Source organism: Pseudophryne corroboree (assembly GCF_028390025.1).
Source record: "Pseudophryne corroboree isolate aPseCor3 chromosome 3 unlocalized genomic scaffold, aPseCor3.hap2 SUPER_3_unloc_80, whole genome shotgun sequence".
Taxonomy (NCBI): Eukaryota; Metazoa; Chordata; class Amphibia; order Anura; family Myobatrachidae; genus Pseudophryne; species Pseudophryne corroboree.
In genome coordinates this window covers 111,914-136,108 of record NW_026967575.1, presented here as the reverse complement: position 1 = coordinate 136,108, position 24,195 = coordinate 111,914, and the positions used below count along the sequence as shown (strand labels likewise).

Sequence of the window (24,195 nt, the reverse complement as noted above, 5' to 3'; positions counted from 1 at the left end):
TAGCACAGTCACACCCTTTAAGAAACACCCCACTCATGTCTGCCAGCACACCTGGGCACCCGGCTGCACATCTGCAACGCTGACACCCTCTCCCCCCCCCCCCGCTATTCCCCACGATACCCGTCCAAAGTTAGACGCCGCCTCCATCCCCCCAAGTCACCCAGCGGCCCGTCTACATTTACACGCCTAGCTAGACACCCCACTACATTACGCGCCCCATGTTTCACCGTGGCACTACAAGTAACACAACGCCCTGGCACTGCTCCCCGCTCTGGTAGCACAGTCACACCCTTTAAGAAACACCCCACTCATGTCTGCCAGCACACCTGGGCACCCGGCTGCACATCTGCAACGCTGACACCCTCCCCCCCCCCCGCTATTCCCCACGATACCCGTCCAAAGTTAGACGCCGCCTCCATCCCCCCTAGTCACCCCGCTGCCCGTCTACATTTACACGCCTAGCTAGACACCCCACTACATTACGCGCCCCATGTTTCACCGTGGCACTACAAGTAACACAACGCCCTGGCACTGCTCCCCGCTCTGGTAGCACAGTCACACCCTTTAAGAAACACCCCACTCATGTCTGCCAGCACACCTGGGCACCCGGCTGCACATCTGCAACGCTGACACCCTCCCCCCCCCCGCTATTCCCCACGATACCCGTCCAAAGTTAGACGCCGCCTACATCCCCCCTAGTCACCCCGCTGCCCGTCTACATTTACACGCCTAGCTAGACACCCCACTACATTACGCGCCCCATGTTTCACCGTGGCACTACAAGTAACACAACGCCCTGGCACTGCTCCCCGCTCTGGTAGCACAGTCACACCCTTTAAGAAACACCCCACTCATGTCTGCCAGCACACCTGGGCACCCGGCTGCACATCTGCAACGCTGACACCCCCCCCCCCCCGCTATTCCCCACGATACCCGTCCAAAGTTAGACGCCGCCTCCATCCCCCCTAGTCACCCCGCTGCCCGTCTACATTTACACGCCTAGCTAGACACCCCACTACATTACGCGCCCCATGTTTCACCGTGGCACTACAAGTAACACAACGCCCTGGCACTGCTCCCCGCTCTGGTAGCACAGTCACACCCTTTAAGAAACACCCCACTCATGTCTGCCAGCACACCTGGGCACCCGGCTGCACATCTGCAACGCTGACACCCTCCCCCCCCCCCCCCGCTATTCCCCACGATACCCGTCCAAAGTTAGACGCCGCCTCCATCCCCCCAAGTCACCCAGCGGCCCGTCTACATTTACACGCCTAGCTAGACACCCCACTACATTACGCGCCCCATGTTTCACCGTGGCACAACGCCCTGGCACTGCTCCCCGCTCTGGTAGCACAGTCACACCCTTTAAGAAACACCCCACTCATGTCTGCCAGCACACCTGGGCACCCGGCTGCACATCTGCAACGCTGACACCCTCCCCCCCCCCCGCTATTCCCCACGATACCCGTCCAAAGTTAGACGCCGCCTCCATCCCCCCTAGTCACCCCGCTGCCCGTCTACATTTACACGCCTAGCTAGACACCCCACTACATTACGCGCCCCATGTTTCACCGTGGCACTACAAGTAACACAACGCCCTGGCACTGCTCCCCGCTCTGGTAGCACAGTCACACCCTTTAAGAAACACCCCACTCATGTCTGCCAGCACACCTGGGCACCCGGCTGCACATCTGCAACGCTGACACCCTCTCCCCCCCCCCCGCTATTCCCCACGATACCCGTCCAAAGTTAGACGCCGCCTCCATCCCCCCAAGTCACCCAGCGGCCTGTCTACATTTACACGCCTAGCTAGACACCCCACTACATTACGCGCCCCATGTTTCACCGTGGCACTACAAGTAACACAACGCCTCCCTCCAACTGTCCCCCGAACACCAGCTATCACCAGCCATGTACCCCAAGACGCACACCGCTCTCTCTAGCCATCTACCCCTCTCCCACCATAAGCTCCCCCACAGCCGTGTACTGCCCCTATACGCCCCAGCACACCGGAACGTCACCCCGTTCTCGTGCTGAGGTGCAGCCAGCATTCCCCATTGCACTATATGTGCCAAAATTACACCAACACTCCAGCTACATAATCCCCGTCGATAAGTACTGCAAGCTCCATAATGGCAGAGTTTGCTTAAATTAACCGTTCACGGACAACGTTCCAAGATACATTCCGGTTACTGTTTTGTTTTTTTAAATTTGATTTAAATAATGCTATCACTGATGACACCAATCAAAACATAACATGTCCGTTCGCGCTGAAATCCAACCAATAAAATATACTCCTACATAAGACAAATCAACAGTTCAGTATAACCTGACGTATAGTGGTGCCACTAAATTAGCCAATAATACTACATGATTCCTATTTGAAGGAGGAGCGATGTTCCCGCACTTTTACACAGAATATAAACTCTGTCCCTCCCTTGCATAGGCGCCATTTGCTTGAGACTGCTAACTGGCTGTATACGGTCTGTTAGCGTCTTGTGATTGGCTTCTAGCGATTCTGATTTACATATCAGAGCTTTTCTGGAGAAGTGACCGTTACAAGAATTCTTCATACGAAGAGGAGAAGACCAATCCAGTTTTTTTTTCTCATCTTAATAGGTAAGCGCTGAGCTAAATGTACTCTGTCTTTCTATTACACTATCATGCTAAATAAACTGTCCCATGTTTCTTATTATCTCTTCCAACTGCTATCCCTGCCACTGCTGATTGGCATTATTTGTATATCTGTTACTGCAGTGTGTGAGATGTCGGTATCTGGCACTGCTTTCTGGCATAATGTGTGTATTTTTCACCGTTTGTTTGCCAAATGTGTATATCTGTCACTGCTTGGGTTCATTATTTGTGTATATGTCACAGCTGTTTGGCATAATTTATGTATTTGGCACTGCTGGGTGGCATAATTTATGTATTTGGCACTGCTGGGTGGCATAATTTTGGTATCTGGCCCTGCTGGATGGCATAATTTCTGTATTTGGCACTGCTGGGTGGCATAATTTGGGTATCTGGCACTGCTGGGTGGCATAATTTGGGTATCTGGCACTGCTGGGTGGCATAATTTCTGTATTTGACACTGCTGGGTGGCATAATTTCTGTATTTGGCACTGCTGGGTGGCATAATTTGGGTATCTGCCACTGCTGGGTGGCATAATTTGGGTATCTGGCACTGCTGGGTGGCATAATTTCTGTATTTGGCACTGCTGGGTGGCATAATTTGAGTATCTGGCACTGCTGGGTGGCATAATTTCTGTATTTGGCACTGCTGGGTGGCATAATTTGAGTATCTGGCACTGCTGGGTGGCATAATTTCTGTATTTGGCACTGCTGGGTGGCATAATTTCTATATTTGGCACTGCTGGGTTGCATAATTTGGGTATCTGGCACTGCTGGGTGGCATAATTTCTGTATTTGGCACTGCTGGGTGGCATAATTTGAGTATCTGGCACTGCTGGGTGGCATAATTTCTGTATTTGGCACTGCTGGGTGGCATATTTTGGGTATCTGGCACTGCTGGGTGGCATAATTTCTATATTTGGCACTGCTGGGTGGCATAATTTGGGTATCTGGCACTGCTGGGTGGCATAATTTATGTATTTGGCACTGCTGGGTGGCATATTTTGGGTATCTGGCACTGCTGGGTGGCATAATTTCTATATTTGGCACTGCTGGGTTGCATAGTTTATGTATTTGGCACTGCTGGGTGGCATAATTTCTGTATTTGGCACTGCTGGATGGCATAATTTGTGTATCTGGCACTGCTGGGTGGCATAATTTGGGTATCTGGCACTGCTGGGTGGCATAATTTGGGTATCTGGCACTGCTGGGTGGCATAATTTCTGTATTTGGCACTGCTGGGTGGCATAATTTGAGTATCTGGCACTGCTGGGTGGCATAATTTCTGTATTTGGCACTGCTGGGTGGCATAATTTCTATATTTGGCACTGCTGGGTGGCATAATTTGGGTATCTGGCACTGCTGGGTGGCATAATTTCTATATTTGGCACTGCTGGGTTGCATAGTTTATGTATTTGGCACTGCTGGGTGGCATAATTCCTGTATTTGGCACTGCTGGATGGCATAATTTGGGTATCTGGCACTGCTGGGTGGCATAATTTCTATATTTGGCACTGCTGGGTTGCATAGTTTATGTATTTGGCACTGCTGGGTGGCATAATTTCTGTATTTGGCACTGCTGGATGGCATAATTTGGGTATCTGGCACTGCTGGGTGGCATAATTTGGGTATCTGGCACTGCTGGATGGCATAATTTGGGTATCTGGCACTGCTGGGTGGCATAATTTCTGTATTTGGCACTGCTGGGTGGCATAATTTGAGTATCTGGCACTGCTGGGTGGCATAATTTCTGTATTTGGCACTGCTGGGTGGCATAATTTGAGTATCTGGCACTGCTGGGTGGCATAATTTCTGTATTTGGCACTGCTGGGTGGCATAATTTCTATATTTGGCATTGCTGGGTGGCATAATTTGGGTATCTGGCACTGCTGGGTGGCATAATTTATGTATTTGGCACTGCTGGGTGGCATATTTTGGGTATCTGGCACTGCTGGGTGGCATAATTTCTATATTTGGCACTGCTGGGTTGCATAGTTTATGTATTTGGCACTGCTGGGTGGCATAATTTCTGTATTTGGCACTGCTGGATGGCATAATTTGGGTATCTGGCACTGCTGGGTGGCATAATTTGGGTATCTGGCACTGCTGGGTGGCATAATTTGGGTATCTGGCACTGCTGGGTGGCATAATTTCTGTATTTGGCACTGCTGGGTGGCATAATTTGAGTATCTGGCACTGCTGGGTGGCATAATTTATGTATTTGGCACTGCTGGGTGGCATAATTTGAGTATCTGGCACTGCTGGGTGGCATAATTTCTGTATTTGGCACTGCTGGGGTTCATTACTTGTGTATATTTGTAACAGCTGGTTGGCAAAATTTGGGTATGTTGCACTGCTAGTATACTAATTATTATTATTATTATTATTATTATTATTAATATTAGTATGATTTTATTTTTTTTTTAAGTTTTTTTTCCAGAGATGTCCGAGGAAGAAGCAAGGAGGCTTTCTCTATCCGCACAGGAAGAAGAATCCTCGGAAAGACAGCAACAAACATCACCAACCGACCATGGCAGAGTTTCGCATGAAGAAGCGGACTCGGGAGAAGAATCCAGCAGCAGGGTACCCAACTTCACAGATGAAGAAACGGACACCCTAATCAATCAAGTTGTTCATCACTCCTTTCAACTTTTCGGATCGCCGGCAAGAAATGTTCATCACCGATTCAAGGGAACGACGTGGAATGAAATCTCTGAATCAGTTTCTTTGGGAGGTGGGTTCAAGCGAAGCAACGAAAGTTGCAAGAAAAGGTTACGCGACTGTAGAAGATCCGTCAATCTCAAGATCCAAAAAGGGCAAAAATTACACAAGGATTGGGAAAAGAAGATGGAGAACTACTTCGTACTTGTGCAGGAAGAAATGGCAGGAACCAGTGCCGAAGGTATTATTTTTAAAAATTCTATAAAATTAATTTTTTAATATTCTTTTTAAAAAACTAATTATTTCAACAAAAATTTAAATTTCGTATTTCTTTCAAAAGGAGCCACAAAATATTCTACGCCAACAAAACATAGCACGCCACAAATGGAAACAACGCCAAAGAAGAAAACAAAATCGCAGAAAGGTTAGGGACATATCGTATTTTCATATATATATATATATATATATATATATATTCAAAAAATATTTTGTATGGAAACAAAACTAATAACTACAGTATGTTCTTTATATAAATATTACAGATTCCACAGTTAAGGCAAAGAGAAGACTTTCTTTTGGATATCCGACAACTGGAGGAGGTGCTGAGGATACCGGTAAGGCATAGTTTTTGTACATGAAATTATAAATTTTGGTACATGTATATCTATCAATGGGTATATACCTCTAGCTTGTACTGTTTGCGTATCTTTAGCTGTCTGTATTTCTGGCACTGCATATTTTTGGGTTATAATTATTGTATATATCTATATTGACATTTTAGAAACCCAGATACAGCATACAATATTGCCGATTGATTCAACACTGCAAGCAGCGACACTTCAAGCAGAATCAGCCCAGATGCACCCACCCACGGTGCAGGAAGAAACATCATCCCAACAGCCACTTCCAGAAGAAAATTCATCACAGGGGCACCCACAGACACTGCCAGAAGAGTCCTTTTCACAGAGCTACCCTGCAATTGGAGACCATAATCTTGTTGAAAGAACAGAGCAAATTCCGGACATGGAAACTTCAGGCAGTGTACCAGAAGTCCTTGAATCAAAAACACCGGAAACTACGCCACGAGGTAGCAATTTTATATTTATTTACAATTTAGGAGTGTTTAATTGTGTTCAACTGTAATTTGTTAAACTAAATTATTTACTTGTATTACAGAGTCATCACTCAATCTAATACTGGAAGCTTTAAAGAACATGGACCAATGTAGAGCTGAAGAAAGCCAAAGGATTAATAATCGTTTGGACAACATGGAACAGAACATCGACCATATCAAGACAGCTGTTGTTCAACAAAATGACGCAATGATATCGCTGGCCCGATACTACGATCAACTTGTGTCAGCACATATGTCGGTGGTTGGACATTGCAAGAGCATGGAGCAGAAGATTGAACAGATCAGCACCCAACAAAATGAACAGCGGGATGGAGAATCGCATCAGGAACAACTCTGTCGACAACACAATGATTCTCTGGAACATATTTCATTGCAATGCCAACAGATTGGAACAGGCCTTCAAAGCATGCTACTGTGGCAACAACAGTGCAACCTAAACACAAGCATGATTTCAACAAGCCTGCAGCTGATGACAGACGAAGGAAGAAGATTGCACAGCGCACAACCACAGCAGGCAGAACGAAGTTCGGAAGTCACAACACCATCAAACAGAACATCAATTGATCAAGAAATGTATGCTCAAGAAGAGAGAGGAGATCTGGCTTACCAAAGAGCATTGTCAGTTTTGAGACTGCAGCGTCAAAGGTCAGAAGAATTGGAGCAGTCCATAATACAGCAAGAGATGTGGAACAGAGCACAGCAGGAGATGTTGGAACAAGCACAGACGGTTATGTGGAACAGAGCACAGGAGGAGCATGCCCGAGCCCAGGAGGAACATGCCCGAGCCCAGGAGGAGCATGCCCGAGCCCAGGATGAGCATGCCACAGCACCGGAGGAGCATGCCACAGCCCCGGAGGAGCCGTCAGGAGCCCAGGAGGAGCCGTCCACAACAGCAAACTAGCCGGACACAGGGACCAGTCCGCTAATCAAGCACAGAGGCTGGCATAGAGCTTGGCGGAGGACTTGCCAAGGGTAAGTCATCTAGCTTTTTCCTCTTTCTTTTCCCCAACAAGCTAGGTATTTGTCCATAGCGGTGTGCTAAATTAGGGAAAGGAGATCAGCAATGGTGTCAGGGACAGTTAGTGACAAGCAAAGGTAGTTTTTTTTATAAACTGACTGTGTCTTTTTTTCTTTACAGCATACCGACAACTGGCAAGACCTAATCGGAGAAGGGTCCAGTCCGCTAATCAAGCACAGAGGCTGGCATAGAGCTTGGCGGAGGACTTGCCAAGGGTAAGTCATCTAGCTTTTTCCTCTTTCTTTTCCCCAACAAGCTAGGTATTTGTCCGTAGCGGTGTGCTAAGTTAGGGAAAGGAGATCAGCAATGGTGTCAGGGACAGTTAGTGACAAGCAAAGGTAGTTTTTTTTTATAAACTGACTGTGTCTTTTTTTCTTTACAGCATACCGACAACTGGCAAGACCTAATCGGAGAAGGGTCCAGTCCGCTAATCAAGCACAGAGGCTGGCATAGAGCTTGGCGGAGGACTTGCCAAGGGTAAGTCATCTAGCTTTTTCCTCTTTCTTTTCCCCAACAAGTTAGGTATTTGTCCGTAGCGGTGTGCTAAGTTTGGGAAAGGAGATCAGCAATGGTGTCAGGGACAGTTAGTGACAAGCAAAGGTAGTTTTTTTTATAAACTGACTGTGTCTTTTTTTCTTTACAGCATACCGACAACTGGCAAGACCTAACCGGAGAAGGGTCCAGTCCGCTAATCAAGCACAGAGGCTGGCATAGAGCTTGGCGGAGGACTTGCCAAGGGTAAGTCATCTAGCTTTTTCCTCTTTCTTTTCCCCAACAAGTTAGGTATTTGTCCGTAGCGGTGTGCTAAGTTTGGGAAAGGAGATCAGCAATGGTGTCAGGGACAGTTAGTGACAAGCAAAGGTAGTTTTTTTTATAAACTGACTGTGTCTTTTTTTCTTTACAGCATACCGACAACTGGCAAGACCTAATCGGAGAAGGGTCCAGTCCGAGAAGACAACAGAATAATGATGCAGGCATAGAGCTACCAAGGTATGCTGCATCGTATAAGTCTGATTTTTCTTAAGTCACAGAAGATAATGGATACACATTAGTTTTACGGGGTATGGACCAGTTCTATATTTGCCTTGTGCACTTTAGTAAATAGTGTATGGTGGATGCCTGTTGTATTCCCATACTAACAGACGCAATTTTATTTATTTGACCGTAGGAGCCGGGCACACTTGTGCAAGATTGTTAATTATCTGCTTTTGTTTTTCACATTTTTCATGCAGGACTGGTTGACACAAGCCTGCATGCTTAGTGGGACTTAGGGTTGTGTGGAACAGGCCAACCTCATATGGGCTTACTGGTACTGTTCCACGCTGATAGGTGACTGATCTCGCAAGCGCAATGTTATTTTGGCAGATTACACTAACAGGCATCACAGGGAAGCGCATCTCCTGAACTAAATTTGGCTCCACAGCGGTACCAATACTTCTTAGTAAGGATGGGGGGGGGGAGCATTGTAGAATAGAAATAAAAATATAATTAACTTGATTTAGCAACCCTGCTGATTTGTAATTTTTAAAAAGTTGGTGTTGCGGTATCCATGTTCTGTGGTTCCATGTTGGCTCTGTGATAAATTGTGTTTTTCAATTTTCATGTGTGTGCGTGTGTCCCTTCACATTACAATGTCATGTTCATGTGTTTGATGCACAGCAGAGTGTCTATATTCCTCGGGTTAATATAGTAAATGTAACAAAACTATTAGACATTCTCAGGCGAGAGGGACTAATCAAAAAGATGCCATTAAAGGGATCATATCAAATATTTATATCAAATTTTAGCATACTGAGAAAGAGATGAAAAAGTTAACTCAGTCTATGGGTGACATGATGAATAGAGATTAAGTGACAATACCAGAGCCAGAGTCAGAGACCCTTACCATTAGTCCAACAATGCGTACTGTGGCATATATGATGCAAGCTGACAATGATGATGAAGTGTCTTACGCAGAGTATGGTAATGTTTTTGGTGGGGGTCTGTATCTTTATTACAAGGGCTAAAATCTGTGATCTAAACAATAAGCAACATTATACAAATTACTGAAAAAATATGGAGGACATGGAGTCTTATTTCAATTTAATAAAAAAATCATGTTTACTATTACAGCATCAAAATGGTCAAATGCTGTATTTGCAGAAAACTAAGTTGTGAAAAGTTGAGGTATGAGGGGACATGGTTATACATTGATATGGCTGTATTGAAAAATAACTCTAAATTTACTATTTTAATCTCCTTTTGCAGAACGTCCATGATGGAAGAACCGAAGAATTTGGAACTAAAAGATCATTGCGGCACAGAAGCCTTCTACAGTCAAAACCAAAAACATCAACCCTAAAGTCATTGTTCCAGGCATCAAATAAAGAAGCGGAAAAATGGGGGCATAGCTAAACTAGGACTTCAAAAACTGTAATCCAATGCTCGCATGATCACCAGCATTGATTGTTGGAACTGTTTTAAAAAAAATTGAGAGTATTAACCACAAAAATCCATTATGTATGCAGCAGTGAGGCTATATGAACACGCTAGATGCTCATAGCATGCAGATGCACTCTGTTAGTGGCTCATTCGGTTACCTGTATTCCTCAGGATTCAAAATAAAGTACTTTATCTTGCATCCTAGAGGAAACTGGGGTAAACATTAGTACCATGGACAATAGACAGGTCCACTAGGAGCCATGTGCTTTTTAGTAGTGTTGACTAGCTAATCCCTCTATGTCGCTCCTAGTAGACTGTTTAGAAAATCTGCCTGGAGGAGAAATTCACAAGTGTGAGAGCTCCTGAGGATTTTAGCAGATTTTTATTAGTTTAAGGTTAGTATTTGACCGGAGAATGGGTTGGACCAGTATGCCTGCTTCGTTGGACTTGACACAAGGAGCACATGATGGAGTTATTCACAAGAACAAACAACACCCCTAACAGAGCATGAAGATATGAAGAGTGGTGAGTACAGTTCCGGCGTAACAATTAGCTTGTAGACTATGTATATGGCGGCACAAGGATACCATCTACAGACTACCACAGACAATAGACTGCGGAAGCAGACTACAGGAGAAACGTGTACATCCTGCCCTTCACAGGTGAGTCCATGTTTTTGGTTGAAAGCGATAAGTGAGTAACTAAGGCAATGGTGGGTAAGTATACATATCTTCCTTCCACAGCTATACTGGCTACGAAATCGTATACTGCCCCTATATTGCATTCATTTTGGATGAATAAATAATAAAAGAAAAACACTGCATCCTCTATTACCTTGAGAGGGGAGTATATGAAAAATGCTGCGACTGGTTTTCAGGAACAAAACTCAAAATCTGCTTACTCAAAGCCTTCAGACTACCGGTGGACCCAACTGCCTGAGCAATAGGCAGGTGGGACCACGTTTTTAATTTTACGGATAACATATGGCCGACATCTGTCCTACATCCATTGGTAAAAGATCGTACTGCACAGGGGTAGAAGGACAGTTCTTTCAATGATTCTTACCTCACTTAGTTTTCAAAACAGGCTTACCACCTTCTAAAAATTAAAATTTGGATTCAAAATAAATCAATTCCAAAGCTGGTACTGAGCCCGTTCATTGTACCATTTCCACCTCAGATAAAAAACATGGGTTGATACCCATTTGTGGGAATGAAAAAATAATGTTTGGTAAGGGGATTTTGGAAAATATAAGACAATGACCACATACACACTATATAATTTACTGTTAATAAAGGGATAATATCTTAAGAAATAGAGTTAAACATTTCTAAGCATTGTTTGATTTTAGGTACTATCAAGAAACAACGTGTATAGAATTAAGTTTCTCTTTACAGTTAATCTGAATAGAATAAAGATTTTTTTAATGTGACAGACTGCACTTGCTATATTTTTTGATATGTTAAATATTTGTATAACTTTATATTGTGTTATTCCCAAGTGGTTGTTGTTATAATTTAAATACATTTTTGGTAAGTTTGTTTAACTTTCTGTTATGTCTTAATAAAAAATTGTTGTAGAACTTTAAATAAATTGTTTAAATGTTTGTATAACTTAATGTTATGTGTTATTACAAAGTGGTTGTAGTTTTATTTGTTGTACTTTAAATACATTTTTTGGAATATTTCAATTTGTGTATCTAATATTGTCATATAATACACATTTAATTAACATGACTGACAATCTTAACACATCTTGAATTTGGGAATATATAAGGCATTCACCAATGCGGTGTTCAAGGCACAACAACGGTAAAAGTATACATCTTAGCCATGCCTTGGAAATGACGCTTATGTAAAGATGACAGGATGATAAAATTACGTGGACAGTAGCAAAGCATGGATACAACAAAACCAGGTATACTTCTGGGGCATTGAAAGTATCTTTTGGTTTTAAACTATGGCAAATCATCTCATCTCTGTTGTATTTAACATATACTGCCTATAGGGCTTTTGTATTTAAAATTTAATTTTCACAATGTTGGAGCATGGCATTTTAAAATACAATATTAATTAGAAATTTACAGAAGGAATGACAAAGGGGACCACTGTGATGTTGATTATTTATTTCAGAGTGCATAAAACTGAATTTATAAAATAAAATAATACTAATATATATATATAATCCAAAAAAAAACGGCACTCTGTGTTATTAGCAGCTGCCTCGGTGCCTTTCATGGCTGCATGCCAGTATAAATCATTCACAAATGGGTGGCACTCACGAGGACCTGTCACAGCGGAAAGAACTAACGAGAGAGACTGAGCTCTGGTAACGTTTCAGCTATATTCTAGCTTTCGTCAGACCCGTTCTGACGAAAGCTAGAATATAGCTGAAACGTTCCCAGAGCTCAGTCTCTCTCGTTATTTATTTCCGCTGTGACAAGTCCTCGTGAGTGCCACCTATTTGTGAATAATTTATACTGGCATGCAGCCATGAAAGGCACCGAGGCAGCTGCTAATAACACAGAGTGCCGTTCTTTTTGGATTATATATATACATAATCCAAAAAGAACGGCACTCTGTGTTATTAGCAGCTGCCTCGGTGCCTTTCATGGCTGCATGCCAGTATAAATCATTCACAAATAGGTGGCACTCACGAGGACTTGTCACAGCGGAAATAAATAACGAGAGAGACTGAGCTCTGGGAACGTTTCAGCTATATTCTAGCTTTCGTCAGAACGGGTCTGACGAAAGCTAGAATATAGCTGAAACGTTACCAGAGCTCAGTCTCTCTCGTTAGTTCTTTCCGCTGTGACAGGTCCTCGTGAGTGCCACCCATTTGTGAATGATATATATATATATATATATATATATGTATATGTGTGTGTGTGTGTGTGTGTGTGTGTGTATATATATATATATATATATATAATACAATTGGGATGAAAGCATTAACAGGAATAGTGAATTTCCTCTGTGGAACTAAATGTACAATGTCTTTAAATATTGTCGTCGCTGGACTTGAGACACGTGCACCTTCCCCAGTTAATCACTCAGTCTGCACACGTAGATGACGGATGTTGTTTATCACAAAACGTCGATTTGCAATAGGGTGATTTCATCTAGAAAAATAAGGGAAATTTTGGACAGGATTGTACATAAAATTGAAATAAAAAACAAGTCTAGTGGTCACACAGCAGCATGTTCATTCTTAATTATTTATCAAATAATTTGATAAATGTTAACATAGATAGTCCAAGCTTTGTAGAATATAATTTTTGACTTGTATTAATATCAATATTTGTATTTTAATACAATTTATTTATAAAAATATGTGTAATAATTAGATAGAGGTATGTAATGGGATGAGAATTGCAAATCTTTGGGTAAGGGGGGTAATTACAAGTTAATTGCAGCAGGAAATTTGTAAGGAGTTGGTAAAAACCATGTGCACTGCAGGGGAGGCAGATATAACATTTGCATAGAGAGTTATATTTGGGTGGGTTATTTTATTTTAGTTAAGTGCAGGGTAAATCCTGGCAGCTTTATTTTTACAATGCAAATTAGATTGCAGATTGAACACAACACACCGAAATCTAACTCTCTCTGCCTCCCCTGCAGTACACATGTTTTGGCCCAGTTGCTAACATAATTCCTGCTGCCATCTACTTGGAATTACCACAAATGGGTAGTTTTTGGTACAAGGTATGTATAGTTGTGTTGAAAATAGTGGTACAGCACTCTGGATTGCATAGAAATAACAAGATATTTCAATATTTACAATGGCTAACAATTATATGTTCCTTCAACTATATACAACACGCCTTGCCAGGAAATATCGGTTAGGTTATGGTGACCTATAAAGTATGACGCAAGATTTTTAACTATGTGCCTGTGTTAGGGACAATAATCTAGTATTTAAAATAGTGTATCTATTTTATATAAATTTTATTAGTAATTGTTAATCAACATTATTATTTTCTAAAATTATTGGAATATATTATTGTTTGTATTTTAAAAATATCATTTTAAAATTAAAAAGAAAGATTTTATTGCATGATTTTAGATAGGGTATGGGCTTGGGCTCAGAATAGCTAGTATTTGCCTCTTTGATAGATTTAACTATCTGGCCAAATGACGCTATCATCATTGCCCAAAAACTGTAAATACATACACGCGCATGTATTCCCAAAACACAGCGTCAACAATGTAAAATGTTGTAGAACATAAATGTTGGATAACTGAAATGAAGCATACATTGATTAAAAACTATATTGTAATTAATAACTCTTTTAAACGTATAAGATTATGTTGATAAAACGTGTTAAATTAATTGTAAAAACATTAACATTAACATTGAAACATGAAATAAATTAAAATGATATCACCGCATAGGACTCTGTTGTTGAGCTTAGCGTTCTTCTTCCTGTTTGGTGGCAGATGATTCCGTCCGGTTTCATTAGTCGTAACTGGAGAAAATAATTAGTAAAATAGGTGTGTAATTTTTTTCAGTTTTAGTTATATTTTTTTATAAATTATCAAGATTTAAAAATACAGTCTGATATGTAGGGTAGACAATCTCCTACTATTACTCTTTGGGGTTTTGTGCTGAATAAGTTAAAATAGTGTAACAAAGTTAGCAGTTTGGATTTTAACATGGGGGGAAAAACTATATTGAAACTAACCTTTATCAGGTAGATTATATGAATTTAAAGGAAACAGCTGATTGATTTACATAGTAAACCTATGATATTGCAAATTTTTATAAACCCTTCTCACTGATCAAAATAACCTTGTTGCTAAAATTAATTGGTTAACATTAAAAAAATACATATGAAAAAACTAAACAGCTATGGAAAATATTATAATATCATTTTATGCTAGTACATGCTAATTATAATTTACATAGTACACATTTAATTTATAATTTGGTACTTACCAGTAGTCTGGATCCATAACATGTTTATTATACAAAAAAAACTATAGAAAAATTTAACAATTTAAAAATAAATTATATAACTGAAAAACGTAAAAAAACTGGAGGAAAATATTACAATTGCCAAGTAGAGAATAAATTATTCAAATTGAAGGTTAAAAGCTATGGCACGTAGATATTCCATTAAATCCACTGTACCAAGTTGTAAGACACATCTTTGTAATGCGTCTTCACGAGCTTTGGATTCTCTTTTTGGGGGTGTTCTGGCAATATTGCAAGTCACTTTTTCTAAGAGACTGGAAGTCACTTTTTGTTCCTTGTGCATGCACAAAATAAGCTTGTAAACTCCAAGCTTTTTCTCTCCAAGGACAATATTCCATCTCCTATGCCAGCCCTCCAACTTGTTTTGTGTCCTTTGAAAACCACCACGCATGCTCTCGTGAACAGACCACATGTTTGGGGGAAATATAGGCGGAGATCTTGTTTGACTTCTAGTACGGTCTCGAATATGTCCCAATACATATGTCTCCTCAAAATAGTTCATTAATGGGGCTGCATTAGTGGGCATCTCTGATTTTAAAGACTCAAATGCAGGTGGAATTTCATCTGAGGGAAGAAAAGCCAGTGCTTGAAGGTGCCTCAATTTCATTGAAAAAGCATGGTCATGTCCATATTGTGTGGCAAGTCCAAAGGACTGGATTTTACGCCAAATGTTTTGTCCTAAATGAAATAAACAACATTTATGGGTACTGCCAGGAAAAACTCTTTTTGCGGCTTGGATTGCAGCATTTTCAAAATCTGTTAAAATGAACAGCGGAGCAAACTGTATATCATACTCAAGTGCATAATCCTGAAGATCTTCGAAAAAACGGGTATAGCAATCTTCACTTTTGCTACTGAGCAATCCGTATACAAGTGGAACAAAACGTTGTGTTGTTTCATCAGTTCCAACCATGGCATGTATTGAATATATCTGACGAAATAATGTGGGGCAAGTCTTGAATGTGCCATCCATAACCCAGCAACAAGCTTCGTGGAGTTTTTTTAAGTTAGCTTCTGTTGAAAATAAAAGAGTTCTTTCATTGTGGAAAGCACTGTCCTTTCCCAAAAACTTGATGTCATCTATATTAGCCAAATGTTCTGGGACATCTATATCATCCAAGGAAGTGGGTTCTGGAGGACAATCTTCTCTCCGGGCTCTTTTCACTAACTGACGGAGAGATTCGCGGTTAGGCAAACAGGGTGCACTTGTAGAAGGCATATCACCGGTAACAGATTGAATTATTTGAGATGGTGAGTCATTGGTGTCCCGAGCACGTCGCTTTATAGCATCCTTAGCAATAGCCACATCTGTTTTCTCGGGTTTAGGAGCATGATTATGTTCTCCGTGTGTGTTGAGTTGATGCTCTCCGGCCACGATGGTTGTCTTGGCATAGCAAGAACAAGGCCCTGTAACCTTCTCAGTACAGTGCCAGTAGACCACGTCCCCGCGCTGCTTGTTTTTGGCAAGTAGATATCCATCTATATTCAAGAGCATTCCTCTCCGTGAAGGAACAAAACGAATTGACGGTTGAGCTGCCATTGTAGAATCAATCTCTATAGTATAAGGATACACCACAGAATACTTTTTCCGTATAATGGTAGCAGGTATCTTTAAAATTAGACTTTTAAACCATTTTAAGTAGGTGGAGTTAAGACACAGTGGTTGCCTATTGGATGACTACGTTTTAAAGAAAAAAAGAGGGATGGTTAATCAGTTTTTAGATATAAAATATTTTACTACCATTGGTTAAAAACAAAGTTTATTCTTTTTAGTTTATATAAATAATATTTATGGGACAAATACACTGACAACAGAAACCGATTTTAGAATCTTTGTAGGGGAAGGACGGCGTTGCGCTGCGCTACAGAAGTTGTACTTTCAAAAATATTCGGGCAAAGTGTGAATGGATGGCTATTCGGGCTTGTTTTAATAGGAGGCACATGTATGTATGAAATGGTTAGTTTTTTTACTATATTTACACGTGTGACAGCAGCAGCAGGGGTAGCACTATTGGAGTATGGAGGTAGACGTGGTGAAGTTGCGAACAGGTGGAGTGGAACCATAATCAAGATGATGAAAGGTAGGGAGTAGTGGTGGGAAAAAGAGGTGAGCAGCAGTTCTGATTAAGGACAGAGGGGATTGTGTAGGTGGTGATAAGTACTTGATGGGAGCTGGAGTTCCATGGGTAGAATTTTCGACAGGGGTAGCGCTATTAGCGGGTGGTCGCATGGGAGTAGACAGGGTGTGGAGGAGGCTAGGTGTAAGCGACACATTATCGCGGGGAGGACATGGATGTGATAGTGTTTGGAAAAAGGTGTGCGCAGCAGTTCAGGTGAGGACAGAGGGGCTTGTGTAGTTTGTGGCTGTAAGGGATGGCTGGGAGCTGTAGTTCCACTGTTAGAATCAGAGACAGCTGTAGCTCTATTAGCGGGAGACGTCTATAAGTTGACAGGGTGTAGAGATATCTAGGTGTATGGGGTCCGTAATCTCTGGTGAACAGTTCTTCAATAAATGGGCAGAAGCATGGTTGTTTGGCCTGGCAATCATATCGGCATATTCTGCGATTAAAAGAAAAGCTGGGCACTGTACCAGATTTTTTGGGGGGTAAAACGAGTTATTATATTTATGTGAAAGCATATATAATTGATTGTATTGGAATTGGTATTTAATTTAGTAGGGCAGCGCATATATTTGGGATAATAAAAATCAGACTTTTTCTTATCTATGCTAAAAGGGTAACTGGAGACGTATGTGTTCCATGAGTTAAGTCGTTTGGAAAAAATGGCCAAAAACAATTGAAAGAAGTTCAGAAGAATGGCTTTGTCTAGATGGAACTTAATTCGATTATTTTGAAAAGATTGGTGGAAAAAAATGTTGGACCTGACGCCAAGGTGATAGTGGTGATTTAATGAACCTGTTTAGAATAGACTAATGAGAGTGGAAAAAAAGAATAAAGACAGGTTCATAATAATAGCTTTGTTTGGCTATAACTTAAATGGATTAGTTTACAATGAATTCTGAATAGCAAGTCTGGGACATGATGCCAAGGTGATAGTGGTGATATCATGGAAAAGTTTAGGAGAGAATACTTTAAAAAAATGTTAAATCTGTAACTGTGAGTTTGTAAAATGTGATAGCCGGGGGGGGGGGGGGGGGGTGTGGGGGGGGGGAGGTGGGAGGGTGTCAGCGTTGCAGATGTGCAGCCGGGTGCCCAGGTGTGCTGGCAGACATGGGTGGGGTGTTTCTTAAAAGGTGTGACTGTGCTACCAGAGCGGGGAGCAGTGCCAGGGCGTTGTGTTACTTGTAGTGCCACGGTGAAACATGGGGCGCGTAATGTAGTGGGGTGTCTAGCTAGGCGTGTAAATGTAGACGGGCAGCGGGGTGACTAGGGGGGATGGAGGCGGCGTCTAACTTTGGAAGGGTATCGTGGGGAATAGCGGGGGTGTCAGCGTTGCAGATGTGCAGCCGGGTGCCCAGGTGTGCTGGCAGACATGGGTGGGGTGTTTCTTAAAAGGTGTGACTGTGCTACCAGAGCGGGGAGCAGTGCCAGGGCGTTGTGTTACTTGTAGTGCCACGGTGAAACATGGGGCGCGTAATGTAGTGGGGTGTCTAGCTAGGCGTGTAAATGTAGACGGGCAGCGGGGTGACTAGGGGGGATGGAGGCGGCGTCTAACTTTGGACGGGTATCGTGGGGAATAGCGCGGGGGGGGGGGGGGAGGGTGTCAGCGTTGCAGATGTGCAGCCGGGTGCCCAGGTGTGCTGGCAGACATGGGTGGGGTGTTTCTTAAAGGGTGTGACTGTGCTACCAGAGCGGGGAGCAGTGCCAGGGCGTTGTGTTACTTGTAGTGCCACGGTGAAACATGGGGCGCGTAATGTAGTGGGGTGTCTAGCTAGGCGTGTAAATGTAGACGGGCAGCGGGGTGACTAGGGGGGATGGAGGCGGCGTCTAACTTTGGAAGGGTATCGTGGGGAATAGCGTGTGGGGGGAGGGTGTTGCAGATGTGCAGCAGGTCAGGGTATTGTGTAGGTGGTGGATGTAAGGGCTAGGCAGGGATAGCGCTGTAGAGTGTTTTTCTATACTTGGCCTATTTATATGTCGATATATTAAATGTAGTGTCGGTCTATGGTTTGTCGATCTTCAGTAAGTCGATGTATTTGTTTGTCGAACAATTACATGTCGATCTATGTGTGGTCGGTCTATGGTTTGTCGATCTTATGTATGTCGATGTATTTGTTTGACGAACAATTTCATGTCGATCGATAAATTGTCGGTCTATAGTATGTCGATCTTCTGTAGGTCGATGTATTTGTTTGTCGAACAATTACTTGTCAATCTAAGGTTTGTCGATCTTCAGTAAGTCGATGTATTTGTTTGTTGCACAATTACATGTCGATCTATGTTTTGTCTGTCTATGGTTGGTCGATCTTCAGTAGGTCGATGCATTTGTTTGTAGAACAATTACATGTCGATGATTTGTTGGTCGACCTGACGTTGTTTTGATGTTGTGCATGATCGATCATTTGTGTGTCGATGTTTTGTTTATCGAGTATACGTATTGTCGATGGTGAGTGTTTGTCGATGTAGTGTGTGCCGATGTTAGTGTGATGTCGATCTTGTGTTTGTAGATGTTCGAACACTGTCGATGTAGATGTTGTCTATGTTGCGTGGTCGATGTTCGCATTGTCGATCAAGCGTCTGCCGATCCATCGACCGGATACCCTCCAAAGTGTGGCGGATTGAAAATGACGAATTTGCTGTCTAAAAGCACTGCTGTCGAATTTCCAAACTTGAATTGAATATGCTTTGGTCGAATTGCAGCACTTGTGTCATTGCAGAAAAGTCGAATTTGCAAAAATTCGAATTTCAAAAAGTCGAATTGTGAAAGTCCATTTTTTGGTCGGAAAGCACTGAATTGCATAGGCGATTTTTTTTTGGGGTCGAAAATGACCCGAAATTCGACAATTTCGGGAATTCGACCGCAATTGCATATACCCCAAAATATATTCAGTGGATAAATCCACAAAATAATATACTGTGAGGTTGTAATCAGAGTGTAATGAGCTGTACTCAGCCGATACGTGATACTGGGCTCTGCATTTAGACTGAGAGGAAGTAAATTATAGTGATAGCATATAAATAGAAGGTAGTTTCACCTCCAGGCAAATGCTTCAATTTAGTGTAGTGACCCCGGTCCAGCCGTTAGGTAGCAGCTTATATCAATTTTAAACCTTATTGAAGGCAAAGTATGCGATGGCCGGGCACCAGGATCCAAAATGGCAGCCACGTCACTTCCCAATATCTCTGCCGGGTTCTGGTGACTGTGGGCAGCCTGTTCTGTCCCTAGCAGTAGCGGGAGAGCATTTGCTCCCACCTAAGGCAAAAGCGACTCCAAGTCAGGTGGACAGAGAATACAGGAAACACTGGGCACACTTAGCCCCAGAATTCAGCCCATGGCTTCAGCGGCGTTGCTAGTCTGTGGCAGTGAACAGTGACTGGAGTGTGCAGAGCAATCAGCTTTAGGGTAGCAGGAGTGGGGGACTTAATAGATTGGGTCTTGGTCCCAGCGGCGGCTGAGGGCTATCATGTAGGGTAGATAAGAAGCCACTTAGTGAGGAGAGCTCCAGAAATCACATGTGGATGAACTCAGGCCACGCCCCTCTTATTTATTCTTTTATATACTAACAGGGGTGACAGGTGTGGTACATCCTTGCAAAGGCAGATCCAATCTCTTTCTCATCAGACTCAGCTGTCTTCCCTGCACTCTTACTCAGATGTTCACTGCTGCCAGTAGCACACGTATGAGAAGCAGAAGTATGGCGGCAGCGGTATAGATTCTGATATGTAATGCTCTATCATACTTACCGTACACACATCATCCTTATTACTATTGAGTGTATAGAAGTAAGACACTGATGATGGGGGTGTAACAGTGTATTATAACCTAGCAGATGATGATTACAGGGTATTATATGGTGTATTGCATGTAAAGTACCTTGTTCCACATCTACTCTGCTGTAGCAATATACCTTATATAAGGGTGAGTAACACATGTACAAGCTTACCAGCGTATGAGCACACACATAAAGGAATGCTACCTTACCAATGCTTCCAGGAGTAACGTTAGGAGACATTTCTCTGATCCATCAGCTCATATGACTGATGTTATTGTTCATCTAGAATCTCCAATTCATACGATATGTTTCCCATCCATTGTTTTACATTGGTGGTGACATAGGACTTGGCGAGTGACTACATCTCCATTTATACTTCATGGTTAGTTACCAGTACAAGAGAGAGCTATATCTAAGTCTTATTATAATATTACATTTGTTATTGTGAGTGTTCTCAGGAGGGTGGACACAATGATAGTCTGAGACACAATATTATAAAGCCTTCATTAAAAGTTATGTTTTATTATACACACACATTTACAATTAAGTGTCCCAGAGAGTCGTCTTCTCCTATTGTTTACAGGATTAATATTGTTACAGAAAATGTCACATTTCCATAATGTATTTTATTTCCAGCAGATGGACACACAAGCAGGAATATCTCAGAAGGACATCTAATGTTATCCCCGGATTGTGACATAAAAGATAATGACAGTAGACAGGATTCTCCAGGAGATAACCCCATTACCCCAATTATACATCCAGCTCTATCAGCTGAGCCCTCTGATCCTGGGAAATGTTCTCCTGATCACTCTGATATTGGTGCATCTGTTACAGCTCTGACAGTAGATACAGTGTTTCCCTGTTCTATAGATGCCAACTATTTTACACAGAACACAAAGCTTATAACCCATCAGCCAGTTAAAGCAAGCGAGAGGCCATTTCCATGTTCTGAGTGTGGGAAATATTTTACATACAAATCAGCTTTTGTTACACATCAGAGATATCACACAGGTGAGAAACCATTTCCATGTTCTGAGTGTGGGAAATGTTTTGCACGGAAATCAAATCTTGTTAAACATCAGAGTAGTCACACAGGTGAGAGGCCATTTTCTTGCTCTGAGTGCGAGAAATGTTTTACACGGAAATCAAATCTTGTTAAACATAAGAGTAGTCATACAGGTGAGAGACCATTTCCATGTTCTGAGTGTGGGCAATGTTTTGCACAGAAATCACATCTTGTTACACATCAGAGAAGCCACACAGGTGAGAAGCCTTTTCCATGTTCTGAGTGTGGAAAATGTTTTGCACAGAAATCCAATCTTGTTACACATCAGAGAAGTCACACAGGTGAGAAGCCATTTTCTTGCTCTGAGTGTGGGAAATGTTTTGGACGCAAATCAGATCTTGTTACACATCAGAGAAGTCACACAGATAAGAATCCATTTCCATGTTCTGAGTGTGGGGAATGTTTTGCACACAAATCAGATCTTGTTATACATCAGAGAAGTCACAGAGGTGAGAATCCATATCTATGTTCTGAGTGTGGGAAATGTTTTGCACACAAATCACATCTTGTTACACATCAGAGAAGTCACACAGGTGAGAAGCCATTTTATTGCTCTGAGTGTGGGAAATGTTTTACCCAGAAATCATGTCTTGTTATACATCAGAGAAGTCACACAGGTGAGAAGCCATTTCCATGTTCTGAGTGTGGGAAATGTTTTGCACACAAATCAGATCTTGTTATTCATCACAGAAGTCACACAGGTGAGAAGCCATTTTCTTGCTCTGAGTGCGGGAAATGTTTTGCACAGAAATCACATCTTGTTACACATCAGAGAAGTCACACAGGTGAGAAGCCATTTTATTGCTCTGAGTGTGGGAAATGTTTTACCCAGAAATCAAGTCTTGTTACACATCAGAGAAGTCACACAGGTGAGAAGCCATTTTATTGCTCTGTGTGTGGGAAATGTTTTACCCAGAAATCAAGTCTTATTATACATCAGAGAAGTCACACGGGTGAGAAGCCATTTCCATACTCTGAGAAATAAATCAGCTCTTGTTGCACACAACAGACATCACTTAGGTGAGGAACCATTTTAATCTTCTGGAGTATACTCATCATTGCCATGCGTTTTTCTTCAAGGTTCTTATCCTATCTTCTATGCTTTTTGCAGTATACATGCTACCACTGGGTGAAATATTCAGATGTCATGCCCTCATCTACCACTGCTATGCAGATGACCTGTCTTTTGCTCCAGGTACCCAGTACCAATCCTAAATGGTTGTCTAGCTGAGCTCCAGGTGTTGGTGATGCCAGTTGGCTGTGACTCAGTCCTGGGGAAACAGGTCTTTATGATAGAAGCTCACCACCAAAGGGCAGGGCTACAGCTCAGCTTTGCAAAGCAACCAGACTTACGCTTGGGGATTCAGAGTTACAAAATGCTGATCATGTGCGGAATCTTGGTATCCTGGATGTTGGAGTGACACTTAGATATCAGGTATCTGCCACAATCAGATTGTCATCTGAGGAACATAGCCAGACTCCACCACTTATTTCCCTCAGAAGATCTACCTACAGTCATACATACACTTGTATAATCACGCATAGACTACTTCAATGTCCTCTAACTGGGTCTCCCAGCAAAAGAATTGCACCGCTTGTAGCTTGTACAGAATGCAGCAGCCAGGCTGTTACCTAACCAGCCCGTTCCTGCCACATAACACCCATTCTCTACTCCCTTCACCGGCTGCCAGTAAGATGGGGACTATTAATCTTACTGACTCTCCCAGCCCTACATGACCGGGGTCCAAGGTACCAGAAGCAGCGTCTTCCTCCTTACTGCCCAGCTTGCTTCCATCTGCAGATGGACTGTTACCAGCAGTTCCAAGAATCCTCAAGAAGTTCTGAGATGTCAGAGTGGAGACATGTTGGATGGCACTATTGCTGTGGTGGGGACTGCCGGAGGCACTATCTGTGGCTAGTATCCCCAAGCGGTGCTGAGGTGTCAGAGGGGAGAGACAGGGTGGGTGGCACTAGTGCTGTAATTGGGTTGCCAGATGCACTATGGGTAATTTATTTTTCATCCACTTGGGGTCACTGGAGTACTCGAGATATGAACGGAGAGTTAGCAGGAACAGGCACATTTAAATTAGTAACCTTCCTTCCCCTCCATACTCCCAAAGGTACCTCACGTGGGGAGTTCTCCACAGTTTTTCTATTTTTCATAGATTTTTTCTTTTTTACACTCAATCCCTTGCCAGATTATTAAGAAGCTTTGGTCCGGGATTGTTTGTGCTGCTGCTGCAGCAATTGGCTTGTCGGTGCTCAGGAGAGGAGCACGAGTACGGCGGCTGCCGCGAGTCTGTCTTTAGAAGGAGGAGAGGGGGGAGGCTGAGCACAATATATATCGGTTAATATGGTAATAAGTTTCATCTTGCATGCTTTATTAT

At 42.5% G+C, this 24,195-nt stretch overlaps 1 protein-coding gene across 1 annotated transcript in view; it reads left to right on the top strand.

The window, feature by feature from the left end:
- The window catches only part of LOC134984794 (zinc finger protein 271-like), a 68,401-nt gene extending 44,438 nt beyond the window's left edge, over positions 1–23,963 (top strand). The window contains exon 8 of the mRNA XM_063950277.1: positions 21,736–23,963. Coding sequence (XP_063806347.1) covers positions 21,736–22,793 — 1,058 coding nt within the window. The 3' untranslated portion in view covers positions 22,794–23,963. The remainder of the gene's footprint in view (positions 1–21,735) is intronic.
- Positions 23,964–24,195: the final 232 nt, after the last annotated feature.